At 38.3% G+C, this 12,693-nt stretch overlaps 1 protein-coding gene across 1 annotated transcript in view; it reads left to right on the top strand.

Moving 5' to 3' along the window:
- Nucleotides 1-1,338: 1,338 nt before the first annotated feature.
- antxr2a (ANTXR cell adhesion molecule 2a) overlaps nt 1,339-12,693 on the top strand; it is a 75,914-nt gene continuing 64,559 nt past the window's right edge. The window contains exons 1-3 of the mRNA XM_067572345.1: nt 1,339-1,901; nt 8,894-8,965; nt 11,470-11,541. Coding sequence (XP_067428446.1) covers nt 1,729-1,901; nt 8,894-8,965; nt 11,470-11,541 — 317 coding nt within the window. The 5' untranslated portion in view covers nt 1,339-1,728. The remainder of the gene's footprint in view (nt 1,902-8,893; nt 8,966-11,469; nt 11,542-12,693) is intronic.

Consider the following 12,693-nt stretch of genomic DNA (forward strand, 5'->3'; position numbering starts at 1 on the left):
TCACTGCTTTGGAGAGATGTTTAAAGACGTGTGTTTAGGGCAGAGACTGGAACTGATGAGCTCGGAGGCAGCGTGATGGGCCGAGTGAGTGTTGAACTCATCAGATGCAACACTGTAGTTTTCCAGGTACATTGTCATTGGTCATGAAATAGTGCCTGCTTTGCTGCAATAGGTGGCAGACCTCCTGATGACAGTTTCTCCCTTAGAGGCTTGTAGGTGATTCATATCATACATATACATTGAAAAGCCACCCTTATTTATTATCTATGTAATATTTTCATTCATGTGTGTACAATGTGTTCATGTGCTTTGTGTTTTTATCCTGTGTTACGCTGCTGCACAACCAATTGCCCTTTGGTGACACATATAGTAATGATTAAGTAAGTATTTAAGTAATAAACGAGTAGAACTTAATAAAAATAAGGGTGGAAATAATTATCCTCAAATACACTCTTTGTTACTTTTTTTGTATTCAGTAAAGGTTTAGCCTGTAATGAAATACTTCTGCTGCAAAACTTCTATTAAAAATATTAATCTTTATACTTTTCCATCACCTACTAAAAGTCCAGTGGCATGTTTAGTAAGCATTTCTCCTCTCCATTCTACTGTTAAATGCAGCATAATTTCACCCTGCATGTATAAAACAAAACACAGGTCAACAAAGTGTTATGACTCATTTTGTAACCAAACCATTAAGTAAGTATTTAAGTAATAAATGAGTAGAATTGAATAAAAATAAGGGTGAAAATAAGTACTTTTTGGCATTTAATTACATGCAATATAAACATACTGGACTTTTACTCCTCTACATTTATCTGATGTCAATTATGTTATGTTTGGTTGAAATTCCATGTTTAAACAAAATATGATGCATTTATAAAGATTAAACTACCTTGAATTACATACAAGACAGCAGTTAGATTTAGACTTCACTAGACCAGCCTTAACAATAAGATGCTGCTTTCACAATATGCATCAGTAATTCAACACTGTTCACAATGAGTGGTACTTTTATCCTCAACTACACTCTTTGTTACTTTTTTTGTACTCAGTAAAAGTTTAGCCTGTAATGAAGTACTTCAGCTTGCACTCTGCTGCAAAACTTCTATTAAAAATAGTCATCTTTATACTTTTCCATCACTTATTTAAAGTCCAGTGGCATGCTTAGTAAGCATTTCTCCTCTCCAGTCTACTGTTAAATGCAGCATAATTTCACCCTGCATGTATTAAAAACAAAACACAGGCCACCAACGTGTTATGACTCATTTTGTAACCACTTCACATTCATTCCCATCAACGGTAAAAGAGTTACGCCTGTAGCGCTCAGAAATACGAGTTTTTTGAGGAGGACTTGAAGGCAGCTTAACTTCTTCTCCGAAGTGAACTTGTGAACAGTAAAGTTCACTACTAGAAGTGGGTTAACGTTACAGTTTATCATCTAAACAGAGTCGAGGTGATCTGAAGAGCCGGGTTTGGTCTTACTGAGGATGTGAGTGAGTGAACACTGAGTCAGGAAGATGAAGAAACAACGATGACGTCGCAGCGGTTATTTCCCTGATTTCACAGTCAATCTGTTAACTTGGTTGTTTTGGAGGAACTTTGCCATGTAGCTCTTCACACCGTGGGATGTGCAAGTCGTATTCTATCGTCTCTATCTAAAGACTCGGATACTTACTGCTTTTTTTTCTTCGCAAAACGTCTCACAGACTTTTTTTTTTTTTTGCAAAAATGTTGGATAAGTTGTCACATCATTTTACCGCCGAGGATGAACTTTTCCATGGAAAGAGTCGGTGGAGTTCAGCGGCGGTTGTTGTGATTCTCTTGGGTTTGTTTGCTTCGTCCTGCTGGGCAGAGGAGGCATCCTGTAAAGGAGCCTACGACCTCTACTTTGTTTTAGACAAGTAAGTAACACAAAGAGCCTGCTTGTGTTTCCGACTTTTCTCCGCGCTTTTTGATGCCAGAAAGTTGAAACAAAGTTGCCGTTGCACTCTGCAGGAGAAGATAACGTCTCCAAATGTTATAATGTTATAATATTGTAAATTATTATGTTATAAACTGTTTTGTTTCCTGTGGAGGAAGAGGAGAAGTGATGTGGTACTTCGCTTTGTCGCAGGTGTGACACAGTTTTCTTTGACCTAATTATTGTGACCGATTCCTGCTACTGGTTTTACAAGATATGCTCTTTTTTGATAGCTGTTACCAAAGTTGGTAACAGCACAGCAGCTTGTTTATACTTGGGAACTAATTTGGCCATAAGTACGTCGACATGCTCATATGGCAACCATGTGGCCTGGGTGTCCACATACTTCTTAATAAAGGGAGGACTTGATGGCACAGGATGAAAAGGCATTTGAGACAATAATGGCAAGAGTTTGGGGAAGGCCCTTTCCTGTTGCAACATGGCAAAGTGCCTGTGCAGAAAGCCAAGTTCATAAAGGAATTATTTTCCAATTTCTTTCTGGTTTGCAAGAACTTGGCTGGCCTGCTCAGAGCCCTGACCTCAATCCCATCCACCACCTTGATTGTGTGTTAGGACTTATCTGTTATCTATTGCTGTTATAGTTGTTGGAAGGGTTTTGGAGTGACAGGTTCAGAAAGTCCATATACAGATGGGTGATGAAGGGAAAAACTGGTACAGGTTTGAATGCTTGACCCCTACAGTGAAGGGATCTGGTCGATCTGTTATGCTTTGGGGGATGTTTTGCTGGCATGGTTTGGGTCCAGTTGTCCTCTTAGAGGGAAGGGTCACTGCAAATCAATGGAGGGATCTCTTCCAGGATGACAATGCCCCCCATTCATAGGGCACGAGGGGGTCACTGGATGGTTTGATGAAAATGATGTGAATCATATGCTATGGCCTTCACAGACACCAGATGTTAACCCAACAGTAGTTCAACTGGAAGTTGAACTACTGTTGGACAGTAGAGGTGATAACACCTCATCTGCCCAAATTTGGTCAACTCATCAGTCTTTCAGTGGTAGCCATTAGAGCCCGACTGATATATAGGTCAACTGATATTATCAGCCGATATTGGCCCATCACAGATAGGTTGGTATTGGCGTATATGTTGTCTGATAAGCGCTGATAAATATTTTTTAATTTTTTAAAGTTATATAGGCAGCATTTTACTATTTTTACTGTTTCAGTGCGCTGATGTCATTATAAATATCTTTATCACAAGTGTTTGATAACCACATTTGAGAGATCATTGCAAAACATGTGTGTTCATGTATGTATTCTGTGTATATATAAGATAATCAGTCGATATATTGATATTGGAATCGTTTTACTCCCTAATATCTGTATCGGCATCAGCCCCAAAAATCCAGCATAGGTAGGGCCCTATTAGTTATTGCTAATATGCTTATGAGAAGGGCAGCTGATAGCTACACCAGCTTCTTTGGAGCTGCTCGGTAGCCATCAGCACTCTGGTTACTGAAAGGACCACAGAGTTTTGTTTAGTCAAGTTCCATACCGATTTTATCTGTCAAACAGTATAAACACAACACACTTGCATAAAATTTAAGTAGCACAAAACACAATCAATAAGATTTGCCAATAAATTAAGCATGGCACGGAATAAAAACAATAAAACTTATTTCCAAAATGGTCCAGGCAGTGTTTTAGATTTTAGAGGAATGCAATGATTAGCTTCATTTATTTCAGTTCAGTATGAAAATCATCAGTGCAGAGATATGAAACTTTCTAAAGTCTGTCAGTACTTTCCATTAAATGTAATCCCTGCTTTTTTATTGATTGTCAGAGTGATGTTTTCATTGCACAGCACAGTTAAGACCTTTCAAATCAGTGTGTAGCTTTGGCAACTTGGCAAAAATAAAAGCAGACACAATGTTCTCTGCATTACTAAACTCACCAGAAGTCTCAAAAAAAAGTTCAAGTGAATTGATACAGTGCCAGCTTGGAAATAATAATAATATCACAAAAAAAAAAATCTAAAAACAATACAGCACACTTATCTACTGTATGTTCATCCCTTATCTGGAAATTTCTGAGTGATCATGTTGGACCTAGTTGGATCTGGTCCAGAACTAACAGATAACTGAGGCCTCTCCCTGTTTGGCTGGAGTCATTTAGTGCTCAGTTGATACAAAGGAAGAAGAGAATACTCAGATAAACCTCATGCAGTATCACAAGTCAAACCATAACCATGACTTCCCCTTACTTAACCAAGTAGTTTACCTTGCAAATGAAGACTGGAGGGTTTAAACCTCTTCCTCTCCCACAATAACCAAGAAAATACTTCCTACTACTTTGAAATATATTTTAAAATCAGTCATCTGTCTCGACAGTGAAGTTCTCACAGTTTTTTTTAAAATTCCTTGTAAGTTTATAGATCTAAGAAACATTTCAAGTCTAAAGTGTTGCATTCTAGGTTTTCAATCCTGTCTGTCCTGTAGGATCAACTTGCAGGAATTTTACCACTGTCCTATAATACCTTAATATGTCTGTTATCTAGAATATCACCAAAAACAACATCTTCCAAGGTCACAGAGAGGTCTTTTGAATGCCGTGTGTGAATCATACAAACCAGCAAGACAGAAATGCATTACTTGTTTAGAAGAGACTTTGCCAACGTACTACTTCCTTTTCTGCAGAGACACAGGAAGTGCTTTGAACATCACTACAATACTTCACAGCCAGATTCAGTCAGTGTGCAAAATCTTTGCAGAGCTGCAGTAGCATTATGCAAAAAGTCTTCCAATATATATTACAGAGAGTTTACAGCCTCGACAGCAAATATTTATTATCTTGTCCTCCTCCAGCTTGGAAACGTGCCATCGCTCAGGGCCCTTGAGTTGAAACACTGTTCCCCTGACCTGTTTTCATGCACCCCACCCTTATCTAAATTGCCAAATTACAGGATGATAATCGAGATTGTTGGCACAAGTTTGACCAAGTAAATCGTTTAGTCTGCATTTTATTACATTTGTGAGCTGTTGGGTCTGTTTAATTTACATATGCAAGTGATGCAAAGGGATTTGTGAAAATACTATAAAAGTCAAGTCTGTGGTGATTTCTTCATCATCAGCTTGGCAGTATCCGAGATGTTATTACACATCTCTTTGCAGGAAGTTTACTTTGTCCCCACTGATAAGTAGCTCTACTGTTTTTGTATTTCCTGCTTTTGCTGATTAGAGAACCTAAAAACCTAATGTCAGCACTTTTGCGGCTCTAGATTCTTTGCAGCAGTGATTCTGGACGAAGAAAATGTCCAGTTTGGTTTTCTGACACTGAGTAATGATGTTTCAACCTGCAGCCAGTTCATAAACACTCAACTTTTTTAAACACTCAAGTAGCTCTTTCCAGGAGAAACGTCCTCTGATGAATGTGAAGTGACATTTATTATGTCACTGATGGTTGTGGGTGGTACAGTACATGTCCTAAAAATTCACTGTCGTTATACAAAACAACCAGATGGGAATTAGCACAAGGGAACACTGACAAACTGAAATATTGTGTTGAGATTGAAAGTTCATTCTTGACTTTGGAAGCTGTCTCATCACAAGGTATATTTAGTAGCTGTTCTGGAGCTTTTGATTATATCACATGGTATTCCTAGTTGTCATCTTATATGTTCAAATCTTCCATTTTTTATAGCTCTTTTAATGAAGTTTATTCTATACCTTGGAAACAGTAGTTGACAATGTTTGAAAGGCTCATAAAAATGAAAATTTGAACATGTGATCTTCCATAACAACTGGGCAAAATTTCATCTGGTTATGTGATATAATGTGAGGACCTCTAATTGGTGCTTTAGGAAACATTTTGAAAGCAGTATGTTTTGGGAAAATGATCACCAAACAAGTGCAATAACCGTGTTGTGAAAAAGACAAGGTATATCTCAAAATTATGGCAACTGAATCCCAGATTATATTGAATCTTAGATGACAGTATTAATATTATATTGCATAATTGACCAGCTCTAGTAGCTGGTGTACTTGGAATCAGCAGCTGAACATCTGGAAACTAATCATGAGCAGTGATAGCAGTAGTAAATGGTAAATGGACTGCATTTATATTTCACCTTTCTAGTCTTATCGACCACTCAAAGAGCTCTACAATCCATTGGCAACGTTCATACACTGATGGCAGAGGCTGCTATGCAATCATCAGGAGCGATTCAGTGCTTCCTGTCCACACCGATGGAGCAATTTGGGGTTCAGTATCTTGCCCAAGGACACTTCAACATGCGGACTGGAGGAGCTGGGATCAAACCACCAACCTTCACATTAATGGACAACCCACTCTATTATTATTCCAGCATTATGGGAGTAGGGCTGCAACTAACAGTTGTTGCAATTATCTTAACCCTCTTGTTGTCCTCCTGGGTCAAAATTGACCCGAGGTGTCATTATGTGTTGTCATCCACAAAAATTGAAATGGTTTTAAAACAGTATCCTGACTAAACTTTTACATAAACCAGTCTGCCATAATCCATCAACATATTTTCCTCTGATCTCAACTATAGTTAAAATAATTCATAATTTCGTAGTCAGTCCTCAATTTTGTCCTCCCGGGTCAAAATTGACCTGAGGACAACAGGAGGGTTATAATCCTCCAATCATTTTCAATTAATCAATTAATCATTTGGACAGACAATAGTGGAAAATGGCAAATCACAACCTTTTAAAGCCCAAAGTGATGTCTTAACCCTCCCGTTGTCCTCGGGTCAATTTTGACCCAAAACAGTATCCTGACTAAGAAATTATGAATTGTTTTTACTATAGTTGATCAAAATTGACCCGAGGACAACAGGAGGGTTAAAATAGTTTGTTTTGTCCAACCAACAGTCAGAACCCAAAGATATTTGGTTTTCTATCAAATAAGACAGAAAAAATCCTCAAATTGAGAAGATTGGACGACGGAGTGTTTGATATTTTTGCTTGAAAATTACTTTAATGATTAATATCGAAGTAGTTGCTGATTAATTTTCTGTCTAACAACTGATAATAATTGTTTCAGCTATAGATAGGAAGTTGTGGAAATGTAGATTACAGATTGCAAAAGTGAGATTTGAAACCACTGAGCAGATGAGTAACACCATCAAATCCTTACAGATGTGTTCCACAGCAGTAAAAATAGAACATGTTACCACACTGCCATCATCAACCACAATTAAACCCACTAATTACCTTCCAATATTGTCAAAGTGCAGTGGAACTTTCCTTCACCCCCGCCGTCGTCTCTTTCCCTCCGCCGTGTGACCTTGTCTTTGGGCAGCGGGGAGGAGATAGAGGTGGCATGAAAGATGAGCCTCCTAATGGTCAAACTCTTCTGTTTTATGTTCGCCGCACATACTGTACATTGAATTGTAATTATTGGTTTAATTACCTCTTTGTCGTTACATCAAGGGCACTTTTTACACACTGTGTTCATTGTGGTCAGATTGACTTATGGAGGGGTGAACAGGGCCAAGGGCTACAGGTTGACACCCACCTAACATTGGTTTGTCCTTGAACACAATGAGAAATTTATGCATCGTTTTGAACAATTACCAAGTCTTAATTAGTTTTAATGAGACAAAGACAGTAAAGGAAGAAGTACGGGGGGGGGGGGGGGGGGTTATTCAAGTAAAAGTAGCAATACCCCTTAAAGGTAAAATACTATATTTAAATCAAGAAAAATAACTGTTTTCTTCTTCTTCTGGGTTAAAGTGTGCATCATCAATCATCATAAAATCAACTCAAGTTAAAGAGTAATCCAGAGAAAAATAGAAACTATTTAACATACAAATTAAGCAGCCGCATCATTTTTGTGAAAAAATACAATAGAAGTATTGACAATTAAATGTACCCAAGAAGAATAGTAGAATTTACTTTTGCTGTATGTAAAATCTTCAGTTTTTGGGGATTTTCATGTTTTCACATTAGCTGAAGTTAAGACAGGAAGGAAAGAGGGAACTTAGGAAGAACATATTGAAGAAAAGTGAGGAAAGACAGGGACAAAAGGAAAGAAGCTATTACAATAAGGGAGGAGAAAAGGAAGAAGGAAACAAGGAAAACAAATGGAGGAAAAGTGCAGTAATAGTCTTATAGTAGCACAGTCTTTGTATTCACCAATGGATTAATTTTAGAATAGAATAGAAAGCATTTATCGTCATTTCGCCACAGTACAACGAGGCTGGAGGTGCAACTTCCTGAATATATAAGAAGAGGATATGTAAATATAACTACAAGAATAAACACTTGTGAATATATATATCATATATGCACCTCAGATAGACATTGTGCATCCACCCATCCAGTCTTGTGTACTTCCTCTACATGCCCACGTTTATGTATATACGCACTTACTAACTGTTTTTAAACAGACTTTCTTCTTATAGGACTTTGGAAAGTCCTGTGTAGGATTTACTTCATGGGTAGTGAACATATTTAAATGTGAATTATTGCTGTTTTTTCTTGCCTTAAAGAGTTTGTTGGGGTCAGAAGCCGTCATGATGTTGGCCTATAAGCTTTTTGGGACATTGAATATGTGACTGGACTGTACAAATACAACTTCAAAATTGTATTTAAGTACAGTAACCTCCACTTCTGCTTAATGACTTCCTGTTCATGAGTATTAGTTACTCTTGTACCACTTTTTCTACTCGTATGCTGAGAAATCAACGCTATCTGTACTGTTATATCTCCACCAGCCAACTAGATTTGTTTGAATTGCAGAGCTTGTGTGAACAGTCGACTGTTCTAACAGCTGAAGTGGCTGCTGTAGTAGACAGACTTATCAGCACAATTATCCAGCATGTGGCTGGTGTTAATGTCCAACTGTGGTTGTGGTACAAAGCACAAATACTCTACAGTATTTTACTCCACAGCACACAATCTGCTGCCGCCGACGAGCTGCGAGCTGACTGTTGTTATCTTGTTTCAGGTCTGGAAGTGTCGCTGGTGACTGGGTCGAGATTTACTCGTTTGTGAAGAACCTCACCGACAGATTTGTGAGGTGAGTATGAGGTCACCAGCGCCAACATCATACATTGTTATTAGAAATGAAAAATGATTTTTTTTTTTTGTGTGTGTGTGTGTGTGGTTTCATAAAGCCAATATTTTAAAATAAGAACAATAATGAAGTGAAAACAATTTAAACTTGCACATATTGCATGGAACAAACACATGCAATGATTTGATGTTGAGAGCAGCGTGTATTAATATCAAGATGCACACAATAAAGCATAAATATGCAGTAAATATAGAATGAATTTCCTACCAAGAAAGCCATTCCTTATCTTCAGAAAGTGACATTTGCACTGAGAAGAATGAGGTGAATGGTTGGAAAAATGGTCTTTTGTCTGTGAATCCCTTTATTTTACATATATTTGATATCCGGATGGTTGGAATTATAGACATTTATCCCATAAGACACAACCCACAACATAAGGTGCTGCCTGCGGCACAGATTTAAACTACTTCCCACCTGTTTTTATAAACTACGAAATTGCAAAATCCACTACATCCTTTTTTTTTTTTTACACATAATTCATTAAGAAGACAAAACCGGAGAAGCCGCTTTTAAAACGTTCAGCTTGCATAACGTTTGAGTCAAACGGCGCCTGCCAGCACAGTACAGACGGTAGCGACCCAGCCAGAATGAAGTGGTTGGTTGAAGAAAATAGCAAAGGCACCAGGTGGGAGTGGGTGGCAGAGAGGAGCAGTCTTCTGGGCTGTGAGAATGGCCATTTGCACCGGGGAGGGGAGGGGGGGGGGGGGTCCGGCTCTCCACACTTATCCCCTTGCTTCCACCACAGAACGGCTGACAGGCAGACAATGTACAGTAAAGCAAAAGAACACTGGAAGGCGACGAGGACAATCTGCTAAACAATACTCGCTCACCAAGATCACTTCTGTTCCGCCATGTGGAGCAAACTGGTCTACTTCATCAACCACCCCCCCCCCCCCCCACCCCCCCACCCAATCCCCCCCACGAAGAAAAAAAAAATCCCACCACCACCACCCTCTGATTTGTCCTTGGCATCGCTGCTTCTTTATCTCGACTCTTTCTTAGAAATAGAAAATATCTCATTGCCGCTGAAGAGGTAACAGACAATCATAAGCTCTTCTGAAACTTTGTTGTGAAGCCGCCGCCCAAAAATTTCTCATTTATGACTTGAGTGGTGGCTTTTTAGCCCACATTACTGTATAGCTCTGACACTTGCGGACAGGATGCTACTGCCGCACCCTGCCAAATCTGGCCGCGTGGTTTAAAGATTTTTCTGGGGGAGGTATCGCGACTGGGGCCATGTGTCATGTGGGTGAGAAATATCAGCACCTCTCCTTATGCTCCGAAAGGCTTCTCAAAGGATCTCTGAAGGAAACACTTGTACGCTTGATTATCCAAAGTTAAACTCGCTCTGTCGTCTGTGTTCGTAACAAAGGTGGGAAGTAACTGAGTTCATCTACTCAACTTCTGCACTGAAGCACTTTACATGGTAATCAAGTATCTGTTTCGCAGAGACTTCCTTCTTGTCCTCCATCTTTTTATCTTCCACATTTATGTCCGGCAGAAGTTACTTGTTACAGCATTTAAAGATTTTATAAAGAGACGATTCCACTTTTTTCAGTGCTCATTTTTTCAGTTTTTTTTATTTAAAATCTGATTGGATGATTCTTCTATATGTGAGGTGACATGAGGCTGTAGACTGGACTCAGTGGTTATATTGCTCTACAAGGTTATAAAGTCATGCACTGCAACAACAGTAACAGTGACTAAGAAACAGTATTTGGTCACTTATGTCCGAGAGCAGATCTGTTTTAAACGTGTGGGCGTTCACTGCAAAAGAAAGTTGTTTCACAATTTTTAAACACAAAACTATGAAGTTTTCAAGCACGTTTTTAGTGAAAGGAGTTTCCTTATTTCTCTTTTGTTTTCACTAATCTCAGCTGGATATTTACTCAGGAACCAGCTGTGTTTGCAAATAAAACTAGTTTATATGAATAAGCTGAGGAGTCCGAACGCTCCGATATGACCCAGATACCGAATGTAAACAGTTCTTCCTTCACTGAAAGAGTCGGTCTGATGCCGGACTCTGCGGACACATCAGAGCGTCCGTCCGGTGTCTGTTCACAACCTTTAAGTCGCAGGTACAAAGTATTTGTGCAACAGGATGTATGTGTGCATGTGTGTGTTTACTCGTGACTCATCATCACAACATGTTCCGTGTCTGTGAATTGATGAATCACTTCCTTCGGTTTGACAGAAGCCGCTTTAAGTCATACACTAATATTAGTTGACATTAAGAGATCCCCTTCTGTTTGCTTCATTATTTATGCCATATTAATGCTCCTTAACTTGAATGATGCTGAGTGGGTGGTTGTTTGATAAGGCGGATGAAGGACGGAGGTAATTTATCACTATATTATATTGTTTTAGCTGAATCTAACGAGATGTTACGAGTAAATGAAGCATTTCTGCCTCCTAATTTTTTTTTATTTGTTGTTTTTTCTCTTCAGCCCCAACTTGAGAGTATCCTTCATTGTTTTCTCAGCCCAAGCTACAGTCCTGCTGCCTCTGACTGGAGACAGGTAACTGACCTCTGACCTCTCTGGAATGCCTTTCTGACACTGTTGTTACATCATATTATCATCTCGTGCTTTATACATTATACATATGCTTCCATGTTTACTGTACTTTAACATGAAATGCCTCAAAGTATGTCTTAAGTTGCTTTTAGGGAAGCAAAGCATAAACAGGAAGTACATTTATTTTTATATCCTACAACAATAATGGCCACTGACTAATAGTGTTGGACAATATGATGATATACAGTAAACTGTGTGTTTATACAGTGATATCTCTGTGTGTATTAGGCTGTTGTGGACAAAGTCACAAGTCAATTTTGCTCATTATTGTGGTAAATTAACTTAATTTGTCAGGTATTTAACTCGCTAAATTAACATTGTCTCTACTGATTTTTCCAGAAACTTTCTCATATCATAATATATAACAAGATAAAGACAAAGAAAGTATTTCTGTTTCTTCTTTAACTATCTTTGCTTTTCCATGTAGGGGGTATTAGTGTTATTTTTTCTTCCATATTCCCTTCACTTACTTTTAGAAACTACATATTTCTTGTCATTCTCTCTAAGAAATCCAAGACTGGCACAAAAAACAGTAAAATAATGTCATTTTAAGTAGTAAAACAACAGCAAACTGATGCAGTTTTGCTTAATAGATAAAGTGCATGAATGATAATAAAGTGCAGGCTCACATAAAGGGTATGCATCACTTTTAATATAACAAACAAAATATATAATATAGCAGCGTAGAGGCTTATATGCACCGTCTTGAAGTGTACAGTTTGTAAATACTGACTTAACTCACATCAATATAACACTGATTCTGGAGCAGTTATACAGTATGTGATGTATATTTTACATGAAAATCTTCACTCAGGTTACCATAAACTTCTTGCAGGCTGAGTTAAGATGAAATGTTTGTGTGGTGAGAATAGTTTCAATTCTCACTGGTTCACCAAATGCCAAAAAAAAAGACTTTGAGACACTCTAGATAAACATGTTCACCGTATGGCGCTTGGAATAGCTTCTCTTTTCATATTTATTACAAGAACAAACTGTCTCTTTTATTGGAACCATAAACACAAAATTTGCTATACAAATAGATCTGAATGAGGGATATTGACATGCATGTTTTTTTTCCAGTGGTAATACAGAAAC

This window comes from Thunnus thynnus, chromosome 2 (assembly GCF_963924715.1).
Source record: "Thunnus thynnus chromosome 2, fThuThy2.1, whole genome shotgun sequence".
NCBI lineage: Eukaryota > Metazoa > Chordata > Actinopteri > Scombriformes > Scombridae > Thunnus > Thunnus thynnus.